This window comes from Taudactylus pleione, unplaced genomic scaffold (assembly GCF_031769625.1).
Source record: "Taudactylus pleione unplaced genomic scaffold, aTauple2 ptg000066l, whole genome shotgun sequence".
NCBI lineage: Eukaryota > Metazoa > Chordata > Amphibia > Anura > Myobatrachidae > Taudactylus > Taudactylus pleione.
In genome coordinates, this window is record NW_028284468.1 from 7,260,526 (window position 1) to 7,281,429 (window position 20,904).

General features: G+C 43.4%; 1 protein-coding gene across 1 annotated transcript in view; it reads left to right on the forward strand.

Annotated features, from left to right (window-relative positions):
* The first annotated feature begins 2,730 nt into the window (after positions 1 to 2,730).
* UBXN7 (UBX domain protein 7) overlaps positions 2,731 to 20,904 on the forward strand; it is a 48,791-nt gene continuing 30,617 nt past the window's right edge. Inside the window, exons 1-5 of the mRNA XM_088466625.1 lie at positions 2,731 to 3,146; positions 9,649 to 9,796; positions 10,450 to 10,514; positions 15,493 to 15,558; positions 15,902 to 16,014. Coding sequence (XP_088322751.1) covers positions 3,089 to 3,146; positions 9,649 to 9,796; positions 10,450 to 10,514; positions 15,493 to 15,558; positions 15,902 to 16,014 — 450 coding nt within the window. The 5' untranslated portion in view covers positions 2,731 to 3,088. The remainder of the gene's footprint in view (positions 3,147 to 9,648; positions 9,797 to 10,449; positions 10,515 to 15,492; positions 15,559 to 15,901; positions 16,015 to 20,904) is intronic.

The following is a 20,904-nucleotide window of genomic DNA, read 5'->3' on the forward strand; positions in this document are numbered from 1 at the left end:
TTTTCATCCCCATTACACTTAACAGGACTGTCTTTTTGTCCCTGTTATTATTTGCATCACAATAAAGTGCCACTCTTTCTGCATATGTGACCCAATCTTCTGAAGCACCATCAAAGCTGTGTAAATGCTAATGTTTCCTGATAGTTATATAAACTTTTCATCAATGGTGGAGAGCCCTGCTAGATACACTGTACACTTCAGTGATGGCTGATTGGGCATGCACACCCCGGCTGTACTTCCTGCCTGTATTACACAGTGTGGAGCCCCGCCTCCAATTGTAATACACAATGGAATATGCTGGCACTATATAAGTAAATGGTAATAATTTGTTACGCTCCCATTTCACAGAAATTCACCATTGGTCGTCTGGTGATTGCTATTTGCAACGATGAATACAGTTTTACTTTGTCGCCAGGTGTAATGCGTGTAGTTTAAATTAAACACACTAACCACTTGGAAATGTGAGGAACAGCAACAGCTGAACAGTTTACTGCTGTGCGCAAGCACCTAAGTCAAAAAATGACAGTTATGTGGTGAACGCACTGGAAGGACGGATCGGCCGTCTGACCGACCTAACGATTTGATAAGGGTTATGTACAAACGATATTGTGCATACACACATACAGTACCAATCAGCCGCACAATATGTCTGGACACAAGAACCAGTTGTGATGTCATTTTCACTGGTTCCAGTGGCCAGCATATGAGTCGTCGTTTTGCCTTGTGTACAAGCAGATGTGAACGATATATCTGCACAATATATCGCATCAGCCGTGCAGCACGGCCGATGCCATGTATCTTTCAAATATGTTGTTCACAGATATAGTGTACAAACTGCCAGATGGTCTGGACGGTATATTGATCATCGACTGTACGTATGATGTGTCATCCAGGTTGTAACCAGCATTAAACACACAGACATTTACAGCTGGACAGCCAGTAAATGTACATCAGTACATCAGGAGACCCCCTCATCTCACCACTTCTCCCTGAATGCAATTCTTGCTGTACCTTCTGTTTCTATGGTTCATTTTTAAAAAAAAAAAAGTTATTAACAGTTCTTTATATAGCACACGCACATTACGAAGCGCTGTATAAAGAATATATCAGGCATTCACATTAGTGCCTGCCCCAGAGACATTTACAATATATATTCCCTGCTACAGGGACACACACACATATTATTATTTTGTGAGAGAAAGAAATTAACCTACCAGTAGGTCTGTTAGAGAACCTGGAGGGAACCCACAAAGAAAGCGTACAAACTCCACACAGACTGCACTGAACTCATTACCCCAGGGCTGTGACGCAGCAATGTTAACCATTACCCCAGCAGTCATATTATTAATAGATTTATTATAAATCAATAAACAAAATGCAATAGGATGTATATATATAATGTATTTGTTGTAGTACTACAAAATGTGTTTAAAAAATGCATTAGAACTAGGGAGCTCATTCAGACCCGCTTGCACCCAGCGTATGCAAATCCGGCACACACCCAGCAAGGCAGGCGATTGTACGGCAAGGCATAAGCACACCCACTATGTCTTGGTGTGCGATCGCTTTGTGTATGTAGACGCCCACCAGCCTGACTAAAGAAGCCAACTTGCGTACGTCATCTCCTGGAAGTGTATGCAACCATCGGTACATCGGGTACCATCGGAAGCGAACGCATCGCTTCAGGATGACTATACCCTGCCGCAAGCACTGCGATCACTTGAGTGGGAAAATCAGCCAGGTGATGTGTACAATGACGCTGCTTCTTAATTACGCATGCCTCTGAAACGACGTTGATACGCTCAGGCACGTCTGAGTTCGCATCTCCACACCCCCGTTATTAATGACCAGCCCGTGTCACCACCCACAAACGGCTTCTCCTGTCACTCACTCTGTTGGCAGTCTATGCACAGTGAGCAAACGCTTCCCGATCGCTCTCACTGGTTCGCGCAAATGGGGGATGCGGTCAATATCCCGACTGTGGGGATTCTGGCACTCAGAATGCCAGCTCCGAAATCCTGACACTTGTCAGAATCGGCGCCAGCATCCCGAAAGTAAGTTGCGGGGAAGGTTAGCGTTTGGCACTAGGGGGAGGGTTAGGTTTAGGGTGCAGAGAGGGGGAGGTTAGGGTTAGGCTCTGGGGATGGAAAGGTTAGGGTAGGAAGAGGGGGAGGGTAAGAATACTGACCGACAAGTGTCGGTATTCTAACCCTTTCGGGATTTGGCATCCTGAACGCCCGCATGCCGTATCCAAACCGAGCAGATGTCATTCTGTTTGTTGTAGTCCACCTACACAAGTTTGGATGGCCGTGCTCAGAACCTACATTACGTTTCTCTGGAAATTGTTAGATTATCATTTACATGGCGACACAAGTGTTCCGCAGCGCCTTACAAAGTACATGAATAAGTAACCAGCAAATTACAATACAAAGCAGGACATGGATAATAAACATTGTTATATTAGCGACCTTTACGCCCACATAAGTAGCCAAGTGTTAGTTGCCCTAATGGGGGGGGTAAAAGATAAATGAAATTACAGTAGGGAGAAGCACAACAGGGTAGAGGTGTATTGTTAAATGTACCATTAAAGGAAGCCTTACGTTCTTCATAATCAAATCCTGTCATTGGGTAAAAACAAACGTAAATGCATCGTTTTGTAACAGTCAGGGTTAAATAAAGCTTGTTTGAATGAAATGACAGGGGTGGAAGAAGGATCAGCGGCACCACATCCAGTCGTAGCTGTCTCAGGCATGGAGCAGGTGTGTCTTGCGCATTGAGACAGCTACTTCATGGTCTTCAAGAAAATGGCCGCCGACACTGCTCGCAGAGCTCTCTGAAAACGCTTGGCGCTTCCCGAGATATTTCACCACGGCCTATGTTACACACGGAGCCTGTCGCCTCCTGACTCGGCAAGGCCTAAACGTCTACCTAACATATCTCCCTATCTGCCTGCCGAGCATATCAACCTGACCGGGATCGGCGGCTTAGTGATGAGGTGTATTTGCCTCTAGTGTTCATATGTGTGTGTCCGTGATCCAGGGGGCCCAGGCAGTGACGTCGGCGGTTGTTGTTGTTTGGCGAGGGGAAGATGGAGGCGGATGGCGGGGTTTCCGCTCAGATGCTGAGGGAGTTCATCTCCATTACCGGTGAGAGGAGGTCGGCTGGGGGTCCCCGGAAAGTGGGCCTGCGTGACAAAGGGGAGTGGGGTGTAGCAGGGCAGTGGGAAGGGTGCAGCATTTGGGGTACATCCACAGTACCCTACTTATATGGGTGGAGTACATCCACAGTGCCCTAGTTATATAGGTGGGGTGCATCCACAGTGCCATAGTTATATAGGTGGGGTGCATCCACAGTGCCCTAGTTATTATGTAGGGTGCAGGACTAGCTCCAGCCAGTTACATGGATCACGTAAGGATATGACCTCATTTATAATAATAATTATATTATAATAATAAAATGCAGTTGAATGGCTTTCAGACATAAATGGGATATAACGCACTTTAACATTTTATAATGTTGGTTCCGCTAATATATAACAGTGACAAGTTAGATTAAAAATAAAATAAGCGCACCTGACCACCGTGCAGCTGCAAACGGCATCTAAGTGACGCTCGGCACTCTGGTGATTAAATTATTTCTGTGGTGTCTGATTTCTTATACAGTGCTGTGGATTGTGGACCTGATTCACTACCGTACGCAACTGCGATTATGCAATCTATTTAATTTTGCATTCTGCGTATGCACCGCAGTGTGTGAAATAGCCACTGTGATTGGGACTGCGATCGTAGAGGCTACGCAGACCCATTACAGAGTGATTGACAGGAAGTGCCATTTGTGGGTAGCGACTGGGGGGTGGTCGGGGAAATGCAGGTGTGCCAGGTCGTTTGCACGCCGGTGCAGGGTCATGCATACATTTTCCACTGCTATGGCATATGCAGTCTGAGGTCTCATAGCATGCGTGGTTGTTAGTAATTTCTGAGTAAAGGTGCGTATCCACTAGCAGATAGTGGAACGACAGTACGATTACAACATTGTAATTGCACAGTCGTTCCTCATCCCCTGTAGTGCCTACACTGAACGATATGTCGTTCAGTGCAGGCACCCTCCCTCATCCCTGAACATGGTCAATCTGTCGTTACCGGCAGATTGACCAGCATGTTTAGACGATGATGCCGAAAACTACCAGCGGGAGCGTGCATCGCTGGCTGTTTGACATTTTCATTCCCGATTCATGCCCGATTTAATGATATCGTTCAATCCCTCATTTTAATTGGAAAGTGGATATGCGGCTTTAGGTAAGAGCTTGTGCAAGTGTGCGTGAGGCTGCGATGGTACTCGATTATACCGATGGTTTTGCAGTCTTGCTAAACATTACGGATGTGTGCTAAGTGGGCGTCCTTGTGTAGTGCTGCAAGGGAATAGCGATCGGAATGAATTGATAAATATCGCAATTGAACTGCATGCATAATCTCTGTTACTTATGGTAGTGAATTAGCCCGTGTCCTCACAGTTTTGGGATATCAAAATGTATAAACATGAAACAAAAAGAGAAAGTTTAGCTTATATATCGTGTAATATTACTAAATAGGTCCACCCTTAGGGGCTTGTTATCACTCGCTACTAATCTGAAATGGTGCTCCAACCAATCAGTTCCCAGCTGTCATTTTTCGAAAACAACCTGTAACATGACAGGAGCTGGTTGGCTGGAGCACCATTTAAGATAAGCATATCACTCGTTAGTAAATGGGGCCCTTAGTGTAAATAAATACAAGTGTGGAAAGTCCTTCTTCCAGAGGAAATGATAGTTATCTGCAAGCCTGATGGGTTATATGCTCTTAAATAAATGTGTATCGAAAGTATCCTATCTTAATCAATTCTCTTCAATACCCAAAAACACATGGAAAGAACACAAATATGTATAGTACAACACTGCTAGTATTGAAATCAAAAGGATAATTTAATTATCACTCACATGAGTGCATGAAAACAGCAGCATTTAAAACATATGCAATTCTGTGAATTATCCAATATGGGCACGTACCATAAAAAAGTAAAAAAAAAAAATCAAGGGAGCTTATTACAAGTTCCATGCAGATGTTCTAATAATGTTCTTGTCATGATCACCTACTCCTTAGTTCTGGATGAGTCCTTCAGTGCATGGGGAAACCACTTCTATCCTGAACATGTTTTGGTCACCTTTCACCCATTCTATATTTACATATCGCAACACTGTAAGGAGACAACCCACAGCGCTGTATAAGAAATCTAATGGTGCATACACATGGTCAGGTTTGTCAGATGAACGATTTGAACTACGAACGATTTTTGACTGCATTAAAATGAATGGCATTGTGTCCAAATCTGACTGCAAACACATCAGATGTTAGATATCGTTATCTGACAAGCGGGTACGCGCATCGTTCATCGTTCATCTGACAAACATGTCAGATTTTCCTTCAGATATGAACGATTTTTAAATCATTATGGTTCAGATCTGAAGAAAAGTCCGACCGTGTGTATGCATAGAAGTCTGTTCCTCTGATATCGCTAATGTCCATTCCCAATTTGGATGCATCTATAGTGGTCCTAACCCTTTAGATCAGTGGTTCTCAAACTCTGGGTCTCATTCAGACCCGCTCGCGAGCGCAGGACGCTCGCAAGCGGGTTGATGGTACCCAAATGCGCATGCGCAAGACGGAGGGAGCTCCGTCGTGCGCATGTGCAAGACCCGGATAGCGACAGCCAAGCTGTCGCTCCAGGTCTCGCACCAAAGGGGGCGTGCTGTCGATTGTGCGTGACAGCACGCCCCCTTTGGTGGGCGGGCCGGGGGCGTGGCTGCCAGACGGAGGCGTTCCCATGGGAACGCCTACCGTCTGGCGCCGGCCCCACTGACATCACTAGATAGGCCCCACTGACATCACTGATAGAGCCAAAATCACTCCAGGGCTTGCGGCAGCGAGACCCTATCGCAGGGTCTCGTCGCAAGCCCGATGGTCGCGATGGTATTGACCATCGCGACCATCATCATGGACGCTCGCATAAGCTGTGGGTGGTAACCCACAGCTATGCGAGCGTTCAAAAGGCCGCTCCAAATTTAACTAGGACGGCCCTGATTCAGAGCGAGCGCTCTGGTCAGAGCGTCCGGCTCTGAATCAGGGCCTCTGTCCTCAGGACCCCACACAGGTCACGTTTTCCAGGTCACCAGGCAGGTGCACAGGTGTAGTCATTATTCACCGACACATTTTAAAAGATTCCCAGGTGGAGCTAATTATTTCACTTGTAATTCTGAGGAGACCTGGAAAACATGTACTGTTTGGGGTCCTGAGGACCGAGTTTGGGAACCTGTGCTTTAGATTATGTATATACAGTGGTATAGTAATCCCATCTTTCTGCAAAGTAGGGTCTGACTGTGATGGCTGTGCCACACTCCTTTTATAACTGAGCCATCCCTGTATAGAAATATTTAGGTCCCCCCTTAATTCTCGCTAATGCCATTGACAGAAATGTTCCTGTGTCATCTATGTATTTAATGTTCCGCTCGTACAAATGTAGATTTATAGAAATCCTGTCTTCAGTTTCCATAGAGGAGCCCCAAGGTCTCTATTCAGCTCTAGCTACATTTGTTATTCTGCTGCTTTATGGGTAAATTGTTCCCCAAACCTGTTAAATTGTAAACGTATTTGGGTAGAGTCAGCTTTACCTTCTGTTTAATGTCATTTATTTGTATTTTTTCCCCATCAATATACAGTACTGTATAATGTGTTGGGGCTTTATATAAAAATAAGAGGTCTATTTATATGCTACAAGTCTTATGTCTACCTCCATAAATTGATCTTGCATTTGTTAGGTATGTGCTGTTTTGTGTACCATAGTGACTGCAAATATATTTTACTTTTATTTTCCGCCCTATATCTTCAAATGATATAGTTAATAAAACATGCAGCGTAAGCAGAGGCTGTGGTGGTTTCCCCGATATTAAACTCTTATTTAGCTTTCCATCTTGCATAGATTGCTGTAACTTCTGGGCCCTGTAGACATTGTATTGTCATTAGCTGTTCAAACCAAAGTTCTTACTATAACTCTGCTCTTGACTATACAAATTCTTTGTGAAAATTAAAGACTTTGTACCATCTCTAAAATGCTCCTCACACGTCTGGGATTATACATCCTCTAAATGTTCTCTCTCTACACTTTATCCCCCAGTCACCTGTGTATGAGAATCCCAGATCTCACACTCACACACACTCACACACACATACATACACTTTACGCCAAACATTCTCTTAATTTTTACAATAGACTTTCAGTATTGACAATAAACATTTTCTTCTCTTGATCATTAAAGTAATGCGTGCGCCAACTCTGTCCTACAGCTCTTATATGTAAAGGTATGATCATCTATAGATAATAATCTTAATAGCCCATACATTTACCTGCCATGGAAGGCTTACTATAAATTGGGAAAAATACTTTTGCTGGGTCTTCGGCCAATATATCGTGTGTGCGTCGGCCAGTGCGTACAGACGATATGTCTGCAGATATATCGGCTCATTGTGCTGTGTACGGGCGGTCAGTCATACACTTGTTGCAGAGGCCGCGGGTGACCTACATCACAACTCGGTGGGCACATGTAAATGCCTGCCCAGTTGTGACGTCAGGCACGATGCAACGGGCCGATGATTGGTTAGTGTGTATGACAGCATTTTAGTGAATGGGTCCCTTACAAAATGGTGTATAAGTTAAGTATTCTGGGCACAGATTTTTTTTTTTCACCATGAAGTAAAACAAGACTGTGGACAGATACCGAAACATGTTCCAGAAGCAGGAAAAACCTGGCACAAAAATGGACACATCCTCTCTTTCATATATAATTAACTCTTTATGGTGTGATCCTGCTGCAACTAGCAGAGTGAGATCCACTGATTCATCCAGCCTACAAGAATCTGTGAGCTGTCCGTATTTGAAGACATCAGCTAGGCACGTAGATGGTCAATTGCTTATAGCAGTGGTTCTCAAACTCTGTCCTCAGGACCCCACACAGGTCACGTTTTGCAGGTCACCTAGCAGGTAGACAGGTGTATTCATTACTTACTGACACATTTTAAAAGATCCACAGGTGGAGATAATTATTTCACTTCAGATTCTGTGAGGAGACCTGGAAAACATGCACTGTTTGGGGTCCTGAGGACCGAGTTTGAGAACCTATGGCTTATAGTTTTGTAAAAAAAAATTGCCACACTGCTCAAATTGAAAACAAGTGACATCAAAGATCAGAGCTCTGGGAGGGAAGGACTAGGTTGGTAATAAGCAATGATATACTTAAGATACTTAAAATAACAAAAAAAAAAAAGGTTGTAATCATTAGTAAACCTCTTTTATATGGCTCCACAAGGGTTTTGCAGAGCCTTAAGCAGAAACATTGTGATCAAAACAAGAAGAATAAAACTGCAAAAGACTAAAGCTATGTACATACTAAACGATGTGTACCCAGCGCGATGCCACTAGCGACGGGATCTGGCAGGAGTGCCGGCCTTGCCGATGGAGGGGGCAATGCTGCATTGTGCAGCATGACCCCCACTAACGATATCGCCCGCAGGTCCGACGGACAATGTCACTGACACCGCAAAGGAGCACGCATCGTCAGTGACCTAGTGCATAGACACTGGATGATATTATTTATTAACAGTTTCTTATATAGCGCAGCATATTCCATTGCGCTCTACAAATGGAAACAACATTAATAGAACAAAACTGGGGAGTAACAGACATAAAGGAAAGAGGGCCCTGCTCGCAATCTATATGCGTCGGAATTGGCCAAATCGTTAATAAAATCGTCTAGTGTGTACCCAGCATTACATTGCAGAACATGGGATACAAGCATTGTTTCACTTTCAGTCATGTCACAGAAGTATGACTTGCTGGTGTCTTTGTGGGAATGGGGGGGGGGGTCGGGATCGCAGATGATGGTATAAGTGATGGAGGGAAAATCACTATTTGTTTTTTACTATTCTAACACAGTGAGTGGGGAAGATTTGGGCTGTCTCCTTCGGATAGCATTATCTGGCCGTCCTAGGTGACAGGTTTATTATGGATACTTTTTGTTCCTGCATCAAGTAGTCTTTTTTTTATTCATAGGTCTTGAGGTACTGTTATCTTTTATTTTGCTCCACTCCTAAATTAGAACAAGAACATATTTTTCCAATTTTATTATAGAGCTAATTTATCTAACTGCAGCAAGCTCCTACAGGAAACAAGGACAGCTTCTTATTCCGTATCAAAGGAGAAACAAGTGTGATACAGCAAATTACAGGTGGATCAGACAAACCATCTTATGGAGCTGAGGCAACATTCACCAGAGCAGTATTGACTTCCTGAGTGGAACAAACTTCAGCCATAGTGGAGAAGATTTAAGCTGGTACACACTAAACGTTGTGTGTACCTAGCGATGCAACTGATGACTCCCACCCCCGACAACGGGCGGTACACATTAGACGATTTGGTGCTTGATATGTCGGTCCCTGCCACATCCCACTGCTGTATAATTAACTATGTAATAAATAAGTGTGAAAGAGAGGTGACTTGCTCTTGTGATACAATAGGATTTGGAAATCTTTTTACATGGCTTTGTTTTTTTCTTATTTTGTGCAGGAGCCACTGAAAGTGTGGGGAAACATATGTTGGAAGCATGCAGTCAAAACTTAGAAATGGCTGTCACTATGTTCCTGGATGGTGGGGGTATCGCAGAGGAGCCCAGCACAAGTTCTGCAGGGGCATCCTCAGCCCGTCCTTCTGCAGAGTAAGTGAATTCATTTACATGGTATATAACTTGCAGGATATTTTCCTAGTGGACATTGTGTCTGGCCCTATGTATTCTCCCTCTCACGTTTAGCATTTATTACATTTATTATGCATTTATTATTCCAAATTAATTATATTGCAGTCAAAAGATATGTTTGATGTGATTCCTAGTTAAGCTTTCATTACAACAATGCCACCATCTGTTAGAAATACAGATGTGTCCTCATACACCGAGCCTCATAACTGCATACTTGCACTGAAAATTCGTCTTAGTCACATTCGAATGTGACAAACCGCTTCATATTAGACTGCACTATTAATTTGCTATGCATCACTTGTATATCTGTATATGTCTGAGTCTGTATCCAAAGCGCAACGGAACTTTGGGTGAACAAAGCCGCGGCCTCTGCATTGTAGAATTTAGTTATGTTTAGTGGTCCTTTTTAAGGTATTTCATTATTTCTTGCACAGAAATAAATGTAATATGCCAGATAAAAAATGTAAAATGAATATGTAAAAATATTGTGTTGTAAGAGCATGTGTTAATGAACCTTGCCAGCCTACTTATTAGCCCCATATCTGTATAACCTATTTCTCCTCTTCATTTTGGCGTTCTGGAATAAGATCATCTTCATGTTTTCTTGTTTATAGAGATGATGTTCGTGCACCTATTCCACAGAAACAAGAAATCCTTGTAGAGCCGGAAATTTTCGGAGGTAAGAGGTTTGTGCACTATTAGCTTGTAGATGTCCCGTCTGTGTAACTACTGTTCCGTATGGAAGAACCTATAGTTGCAGTAAGAAAGGTAACATTGTGTTTAGGAGAAGTTGTACACTGTGCTGCCTTTGCAGCTGATTAATCTTATATTCTCTGCGGTGAGAATAAATACTCTCCATTAGATAATGGAGTCTGGCCAAAGACCATTTCCCAAATAATTCAGTATCGGCGCTCTCAGTGGAAATTGGTCCAGTAGATTCTGTGTAATAAAGGCACCAACACTGTTTAAGACTAAACTATTTCATTTGGGCAATAGGTATAAAATATATATAAAGTTATTAAACTAGTCCTTTAGTAGGCTATGAATGATACATTATAGTCTGTGCAGAGTCCACTGGTTGGACAATTCCTATGGTCTACAGTACAGGGGTCAATTGTTGGGAAGTAGACTTCACAGTTTTGAGTATTTGGCTACACAATGGTCTCTATCAGGTAGGGTTCCTTAAAGTTCAGGTGTACTCGTTCCCGCCCCATGGACCATGTTGACATGATGGAATCACGCAGTTGCTGCAGATTTGTGGGCTGTCCATTCCACCATATCTCAAAGGTGCTTTACTGAATTGAGATCTGGAGCTGGATTTACTAGGCAGCAGCTTTTGCAATCTGCCATTTCTTTGCAGTTTTGACCCCAAATATTAAAATGCATTAATAATCGTAATTACAAAGCCACATATGTTTTACCGTTAATATTATTGCGACCACTTATGGCAGGGGTCAGGGAACTTTTTTACCTTTTACCCCAAAATATATTTAGGTACGCTGACGTTACCCCCTTGATTTGAAGGGAAGGAAATCATATAGTAGTGCCCCCATAGTTATGCCCCTGTAGTAGTGCCCCCATATAGTGCCCCTGTAGTAGTGCCCCCATATAGTGCCCCTGTAGTAGTGCCCCCATATAGTGCCCCTGTAGTAGTGCCCCCATATAGTGCCCCTGTAGCAGTGCCCCCATATAATGCCCCTGTAGCAGTGCCCCCATATAATGCCCCTGTAGCAGTGCCCCCTTATAATGCCCCTGTAGCAGTGCCCCCATATAGTGCCCCTGTAGTGCTGCTTGTACAAAAGAAAAAAAAAAAAGAAAAAAACACTTACCTTAATCCCAGCTTCTGCATCCGCCGCCGTCCTGTCCACCCGGCTGCTCCTCAGAACTATGGGAGTAACGTCAAGACGTCTCTCCCATAGTGCGCACGGGGAGAGCCGGGGCTAACGCAGCGCTGCATGGAAGGAGCCAGGCGCCCGCTGTTAATAACATCTCAGCAGGCGTCCGGCTTAGAGCCTCCCTGCGGCGCCGGGCTGGAGGTCACTGGCGCCGCACCCGGCGCCAGTGACCTCCATTCCTGGGGGTAATGGACGGACAGCCGGGCATGCAATGATTAATATGCATGCCCGGCTGTCCGTCCATTACCCCCAGGAATTTAATTTTTACCCCTTTTGGGGTAATTTACACCTGTTCCCCTACCAGTGATTTATGGCATCAACATTCATTGGCTACCCCCCCCCCCCATAGTGTGAATAGATGCCGTGTGTATGCACCCGGCATATATTCACTCACCGGTGATTGGTTCACCCGTGACTGTGTGCCTCCATACGGGCAGAGCGCATTTCAGCAATTTCAAATTGGGCAGGGCGCGGCGCCCTGCTAAAACGGTCTAGGAGGAATACTAGTGGTATAAAAGTACCTCTAAACCAATACTATGCTGTGAATTGGTAATACTTAGATTGTGGAGCTTGGCTGGATTGGGTAATTTTAATGATCAAATAATTGTATTTGCAATACTATTTAATTGGAGTATTTCTTGCTTGCAAGCACATGTATGTCCCTTCTGTAAACCTATAGCAATGGACTTGTCCCAAATTGTTTTGACCAGCACTGAAAATAGAATTTCTCCTTCATCCACTAGGGGACACTGGAGCATAGACAATGGGGTATAGACGGTGGTAGAGCAGAGCCTGGTACTTTTTTAATAATTTATAAGTGTGACTGGCTCCTCCCCCTCTATGCGAGAGCCGGTTGCTTCTTAAGCTGTCTCGAGCCTTTTATTTTATTTTTATTATTTATTCATATTTCTAATTTTACATGTGAGGACAGGCAGGCTGCTTACTGTGGCAGTCTGCCTGCTAGGAGGGAGCAGCCGGGAAGGGCACCGCCACGGCTACTGCAGCCTGTGTCCGGTGACCCTGAGGGGGGCTTTAAAAAGTGAGAAAACAGACTCCTTGTGGACCCGCCACAACTGAAAACAGTTAGTCTCTGGGTTTCCTCATTTGCCCCCCAGCCTAGCATCCCGGCCGCAGCAGTCTGTGAGTATATCCCACCACTCCTGACTAGCTGGAGTGGTGGGCAAAAACGCTGGGCTCAGTGACAGTGCGCGCTGCTGGCTGTCACACATACAGGCTCCCTCTCCCTGCCAGTGTAACTAATGTGGCAGTGTCGGAGCTGTTTACGAGACCCGCTGCGGCCTTCGGCAGCCAGCGTCTGGGTTCATTGTCCTCCCTGGCTAGAGTTCCCCTCCTAGTTAATGAGAGGATGGATGGCAATAGTTGCGCCATCTATAGCACCATTTAGCATGACAGCGCGGTGCTGCCGCGGCTGTCATTCTTAGGATGCGCCACGTAAAACACAGCTGCAGCACTGACAGGACAGCATGGTCACGCCATTTAGCATCCGAGGTGGGCAGCTTAAGTAATAGCAGTTCTCTCTTACCTGCTAGCGCATAGACATGAATAACAGGGAGGCGGGGCTTAGCAGAAACTCTGGGTCCAGACAAGGGGGTCTCACAGTGATGCTCCCAGATGTGCCGGTCATTCCCTAAGATGGGCAGAGAGACAGCAGCGTCCCGTATGCATCCATTATAGGCAGCGTTGTGCTGACACTCAGCGCCGTTCATAGGTCAAGCCTTGAACACTATGGGGAACGCTAGTACCAGACTGGACCCACCCCTGCGTGATTAGAGCACGTGGGGGGGGGGGGGGGAGTGATTCAGCAGTGTTAGTAGATCACCGCTGTTGCGGCTATGATGGAGGGAGGTACATGTAATCACGGCTTTATGTGGTTCAGATGAGGAGGAAGTTTGTTCAGCCGGTGCACATACTGGCTAGACTTGCATAGGAGGGGGACACTTCCTATGGCGCGTGCTCACATAGCCCGCGGTTTAGCTAGTGCTACAGCCGGAGGCGGAGCTTGTGACTACAGCATACCCTTAATGCAGGATTAGCAAATGTTAGTCTCTCTCACTCTCAGGCTTCTCATGCCTCTCATTTATACTAGATGGGGATGTCACTATGGTAGCATATACTGTACTAAAACTGAAGGCTGGTTTTAATCATCCTAGTTTGCAATAGCTCAGCGGCTTCTCCTCCCCTGTAATTCTATAGCCATCAGGGCTAACCGTGGGAGGTATGAATATATGTATATATCTACATATTTTTAGCTCGGGTGCTTGCTCCGGCAGCACATACACAAGATTCGTATCCTGGTATTGTGTAGCCCAGGGTACTATAGATTAAGTGGCTACATGCACTAGGACTCATGTTCTACAGCTTTACATGGTACAAGTACTAAAATTGAAATGACCTTTTTATGATAAGTGCCTACAGCCACACCACCCTGAACTCGCTTGGTCTCGTATGATCTCGGAAACTGAGCTGGGTCACGGATGGAAGACCGCCTGGGAATTCCAGTGTGTTCCGTGACTATCTTCTATTTCTGCTTTCGGTCCCCGTTTCGGTTGGCTGTTAGTCGGGAGGTTTCTCAGCGCTTTGGGACGTCGCCATTGTCTATGGACGCCTACCCAGCGCTGCTTACCTGCCTTCTTGTTTTTGGTTCACTGTTTTCTAGTTGGGCTGTGGTTCCTCTGCATTCTATTGTTGTGTGACTACATGTGTTCCCTTCAGTGGGTCACTCCTTCAGTCAGTCTTTTCTGTGGACTTCTTCTTCTCGTCTTCCTGTTGTCCTCCGTCTCCTCTCGGGCTCAGTTTCTAAACTAGGGCTGATGGGGCATAGAGGGGGAGGAGCCAGTCACACTTATAAATTATTTAAAGTGCCAGGCTCTACTCTACCACCGTCTATACCCCATTGTCTATGCGCCAGTGTCCCCTGTGGAATCGGAGAAAGGGATTTATCGGTAAGTACCAAAAACCTTTTTTTTATTTTATTTTATTTTATTTTTTTTTATACAGATACATAGGAAAATATCAGCAATTCACGTATTTTTATAGGTGTCGAAGTTTCAGACTTCACTTTAGGGATTGGTGGCAGAATGAAAACTGGTCAGAGTATAGTTTAAAATGTATTGTGGACAAGGCAGGTGTTTCTTTGCTGCTGTGGACTATATTAATCAACCAAATCCTCCTCTTCTGGTGTGCACCACAGTGAGCAAGGAAATGGTTTGGAGGATAATGTCCAGGATACTCTGCCACCACTGCGGGTAATTATATCGTTGCAGAGGTCTACTCGAGTTCGTTGCGGGAGGCCAGCCTCGTGTCAAAATGATAGGCCGTTAGACCTTGCGGCAATGAGCAAGGTGTAGCAGAGAGTTGGGTATTATGCATTGTCTATTGTATTTAGGCATCTTTGCAGGGCACTAAGGTTGTTTGTTTGGCAAGATGGTATATCATTTTGATGCTTCCATCAGAGCTTTCAGCGGAGCCTACATCAAGCCTTTGCCCAGGAGAAGTCAAATCCTTACTAATCTCCTATAAAGCCTATGCTATTGCCTCCTTTCTTGCATATCAACTTCTACTGTTTAATTAAAACAAAAAATGTTTTCATCCATTCTGCTTTTAAAATACAAGTACTTCCTGGAAATTATATTACTTATACATTGATCTCATTGCTTCTTTGGTTGTCTCCATGTTGCACAATATTACTTGTACTTCTATCAGAGCAAGCTGTAGAGCTTTATTAGTGTCCTTTTCGTTCAGCTCCCAAAAGACGAAGACCAGCTCGTTCAATTTTTGATGGATTCCGTGATTTTCAGACTGAAACTAGTAAGTATCTGTGTGCTATTAGCTCCAAAAATTATTCATTACTGTTACCAAGGTAACTGTTCCCTAAGCTCTTTATTCTGTCCACGTTTGTTTGTATCTTGTCTAATGAATTTTCTTAAGTAATGTTTAGAACGTTGTGTGGAAGTTGAGGAATGATTTTTTTTTTTCTATTAACATTAGTATGTTTTAAAAAGTTTTGTATTCTAGAAATGGTAAATAATCCAATTTGACCTCTGCAGGTTGCTAATAATGGTAAACAATGAACGGTGAGACTTAATATTCAGGAGTACTGACCTTTTTCACATTCTTTTACTTGTTCCTCTGTCACTTTGGGGTGCTGCAGTCCATCAGGAACAAGAGTTGCGGAATGGAGGAGCAGTGGATAAGAAGCTGACCACATTGGCTGACCTTTTCCGGCCACCTATAGATCTGATGCATAAGGGCAGTTTTGAGACGGTATGTTGAGAAAATAATTTCATCATGGAAGTATTTGGTTGACCATGTCATTCTCTAAGTACAAAAATGTTTTTTTGTTGCTAGATCACACTATGGGGGTCAATTTAATATGCTGCACTCACGGTACCATAGGGCTGTGTGCAAAAATCCACAAGACTAGGGAGAGATGTGACCCTCACGTTCAAATGAATTGACCCCATTATATTAATGTATGTATTCTGTACTACGATAGAAGAATGATGCTCTATCCATGTAGTATTTTAGCAAAGGCAATGGTAGCTGCTTGTGCACATTTATATACATTGATTTGTACCAAGTACGACAGCTTATATAAAGAGAAGGATCACCAATAGTGTAACATGTACAAGCAATTTATTTCACACCAGACATAAAAACAATAAAATATGCATACATTAGAAATGGTTAAAACTGGTTATCTGGTTAAATACCTCAGGACCATGTTCAACCAGATTTGAAAAAGGTTTACAATACCAAATGCCTCAGCGAGTTTCACCCTGTCAGAGCTTCATCTGGTGGATAAGACACGAGAGGTATATATACCATACATAGGGCCAGATTCAATTAGCCACACTGATTACAGCAGGCTTGTAGCAGTGCCCGGAGCTGTTCACTTGCAGGCTGCACTTAATGCAGATTTCTGTCCTCCCCTAGCTGAGGCTAGAATAGAAATCCATTGTGTTAGGGCTATCTGCTCTTATCGTGGCCACCGCAAATGAGTTAACACATAGTTAAGGGCACTTATCCCGGAATCTATGGGTTAATGCGCATTACCTGCGCAAGGAAAAGGGTTTGCAATTGAATAGCCCCAGGCATTAGAGTCCAAGGCTACGAGCCTGCGGTAAGCATCGCTGCTAATTGAATTTGGCCCATAATCATTACAAAATCAGAAACTTTCAAAGCATGACATTTTTTCACTATATACAGTTGTCACTAATAAAGCTAAACAAAATATCTGGCAGCCATTTTCCAGTAGTCCAGATAGTTATAACATTAAAATCACCTGCCTAATATTGTGTAGGTAGCTTTCATGCCACCAATACAGCTCTGACCTGTCGAGGCATGGACTCCACAAGACCTCTGAAGGTGTCTTGTGGTATCTGACATCAAGACGTTAGCAGCAGATCCTCTCTAAGTCCTGTAAATTGTAAGATGGGGCCTCCTTGGTTCGGACTTGTTTTTCCAGCAAATTCCACATATTCTCGATCAGACTGAGATCTGGGAAATTTGGAGGCAGAGTCAGCACCTTGAACTCTGTCATGTTGCCCAAACCACTCCTGACCAATGTTTGCAGTGTGGCAGGGAGCATTATTTTGCTGAAAGGCCACTGCCATCAGGGAATACCGTTGCTATGAGGGGGGAGTACTTTTCTTCTGCAACAATGTTTAGGTAGGTGGTTCATGTCAAAGTAACATCAAAATGAATGCAAGGACCCAAGGCTTCCCAGCAAAACATTGCCTAGAGCATCACACTGCCTCCCCCGGCTTGCCTTCTTCCCATTGTGCATCCCGGTGCCATCTCTTCCCAGGTAAATTATACACACGCATTCATCTGTCCACATGTTGTAAAAGAAAACCTGATTCATTAGACCGAGCAACTTTCTTACATTGCTTCATGGTCCAGTTCTGACGCTCATGTGCCCATTGTAGGGGCTTTCTGTGTTGGACAGGGGTCATTATGGGCAGTCTGCCCGATTGGCGGCTGCTTGGCCCAATAGGCAGCAAGCTGAGATGCACTGTGTGTTCTGACACCTATCTATCATAACCAGGATGCATAAATAATTAACCATTTAGTAAAACCAGGATGTAAATAAAGGGCATAATACAACATGTAATTGGCACTGAAATAACTCATTTTCTGTGTAAATGCGGGATTTGTCACGAAGACCCTGGGGTAACAGTATTTTCAAGCTGAATCTTAATTCACCCCATTTTACACTTTTATATTAAAATGATCCTGACCCTTATATATCTGGCTACAAAACACAAATGGAGATATTGTTTCATATTTACATTCATTTTCAATCAAATGTCCTATCATTTTTAAAAGAAGGTATTTGTCCGTTTATCCTGTCTTTGTATAGAATTCTCCTGATCTATAGTAATTTGATATCACATTTTACCCTTCTTGAGTAGGATGTACAAGGAATGTTCTTCTGCCCTGTCAGTTAGCATCTGACCCACAGAAGTATGCAGGAGTCATGGGTTTTATATTGTATAGTAAGAAAAGTAAAGAGACCAGGGGTTTAGTTACTTAGCGTCAGGTTCTAAAACCCAGTGCTTCCAATTGTGTTTATGGCTGAAATGTAAAAGGGCAATGCTTCTACTGGTTGTGTTTTTGTAGTCAACGTGTGTACTACAAATACCACCCACATGGATTGTTGTTAATGTGATAGTTAGAATCCAGGCGACAGATCACTGTCTACAGGTGACAGGATTTATGTAGTATTCCTTTAAGTGTTCTTAGGTCCGGATTATAATTATTTAGTGAGATTGAATCAGTTTGTTGTGCGGTAACAAGTTACTAACAAGCGAATGGAAGATACATTGTAGACTATAGGGAAACATGTTACTTTCTTTTAAGGAGTGCTGAAATAGAATAAAAACATGCTAATAGCATAGGCAGTTCTGCTATTACACATGTTATTTTTCTAATTTCAGAACACCTTAAAAGGAGAAGTAATGTAGTAGACGAAGAAATCCAGAGGGGACGCAGTAACTCCAATACCGGCATGCACATTGTTCCCAGACAGTGACAGCCTCCTGTAGTGTGAGTTTGGCTTCTCCTCTCTAATTGTACGCACAGTGATGTTTTCAATAAAGGGGAGTTAACTCCTAAATTAGCATATGTCTTTGCTAGTAATGCAGATAGATGTAATTTCCTAATATTTACCAGTGATTGCTTCCGTTATGAACAAACTTCAAACTGGACGACGTTGAAGAATTTACATGGTACAGGGGGTTGTATGCTGTGAATTTTGAAAATAAGATTCGCACAGTTGTGGGAGGATTCAATGTGGGTTGTGTCATGGAGCCTCTTCTCCTGGGTAAAGGGCTATTCATGCAGAACCCACAATCGGCACGTGAGCTGCCCCAAGGAAGCCGTTAACACTGATTTCTGCCGACGGGTATGAGCAAAAATCCACGTTAACTTCTTCCTTGGGGATGCTCACAGGCTTATGTGATTGTGGGTCTCTGCTTGAATAGCTCTGGGCACTTTACCGGGGAGAAGAGACTGTGCCACATAATTGAGTCTGCCCTTAGTGTCTACTTATGTAACCTTGTATAAGTTGGTTGTCTGCCTTTTTTAAGTTAGATTAAACATGCACCAGATACTTTAGCTATGCAACATATTTATATATACACATGTGTATATCCTTGTCCGCATTCATTGTCTGTACATATTAAAATAATGGTTGGCTTCAAAGATCACCATGCTTATAACAATTTGGTGAAGTCAGTGTTACAATGGGCAGCATAGAGGAATGTGGGGAGGAATAGGAAAGGCAACTGTAGAGGTTCTCACCCTGAACACTCGCCAAGGTGCATATTTACTAAAGACGTATTTCTTTCCCAAAGCCTCTGATTCTCAACAGCTCTGAGGGCGGGAATTAAAACAGCGATAACAGTACACGCAAAACAAGCCTGATATTGCATGCATTGCTCTCTAGTATATATACCAAAGCTGAATTTAAGTTACAGGTAAATCATTTATTATCATGCATTTAAAGCACAGCCTAGGAATGCAGCCCTGATATATTGGTTGCAAATAGAAGCTTTTATCTTTAAAGTAGCCAAACTGAATTGCATTTTGTTGGCCATGCTTAGATTTTAATAATCCAACAATTAAACACCATTTGTAGGGCAAACTGGATCCTACGAATAGGAGGAATTGGGAGGAGATCTTAGAAATGCCCAAAGCTAGCTCCTGGCACTGTAACTAAATTACATAGCCTCCATTTGTTTATGGAATTTACTATCCATTATATGTGTAATGACAATTTGTACCATATTTAATTTTACCTGTTCTCTAATATTATTATTATTGTTCATAAGATGCTACAAAAAACACCGGCGGTGCCATACGGTGAGGAAGCAGAAAGTACGGTCTAATTACAGACAAAATAATGGAACTATGGGCTGCATAATACTGTGCATAAGACATAATAGGCAGGAATACTAATGCACATATATGAGGGAAGAGATAACTACATACAGATGGATATACAGGATAGAGGAGATGAACAGAGTGAAACTAAAAGAGGTGACAGAACAGGAGCTCAGGGTGGGCGAGGGAGAGATTGGGGAAACACAGGGGCAGCTGAGGGACAGAATAAGCACATTGCGGTGGTGGAATAATTGTTGATTGTAGGTGAGAGGTTACATGGTAATTGAGAACTTATCCCATGCTAACAACTCTGGTTAACTTCATTTTTTTTGTTCATACAGTGGAATATTGTTCAGTTGACTCATAATACTTAGAAACTATTTTAATAATAAAGATTGTCTCTCTAGACGCATACATTGTGAGTATTTCCTGGGTGCTGCTGGATAGTGTTGATGGGGCAAGTAATTTTGGTAAATATATTACTGTACAGGTGATCTATTCTTAAGGAGATTTCAGTGGTAGGAATTTAAATTAAAAAAAGTAAACGGCAAATTCCACTTTAATTATATCCTCTTGAATATCTCTCTGTGACGATTACTGCCACTGCCTGCCATGAGCTTCCACGCTCTGTCTGTTCTTATGTAGGTGGCTAAGTGCAAGTATGTTGGTAGGAAACTGCTTGGAGGAGTTTGCATGGGACAGCGATGGTTATACTATAGTTTATAACTGGAGTTTCCTTTCTAACCATGCTTAGGATAAACCCAC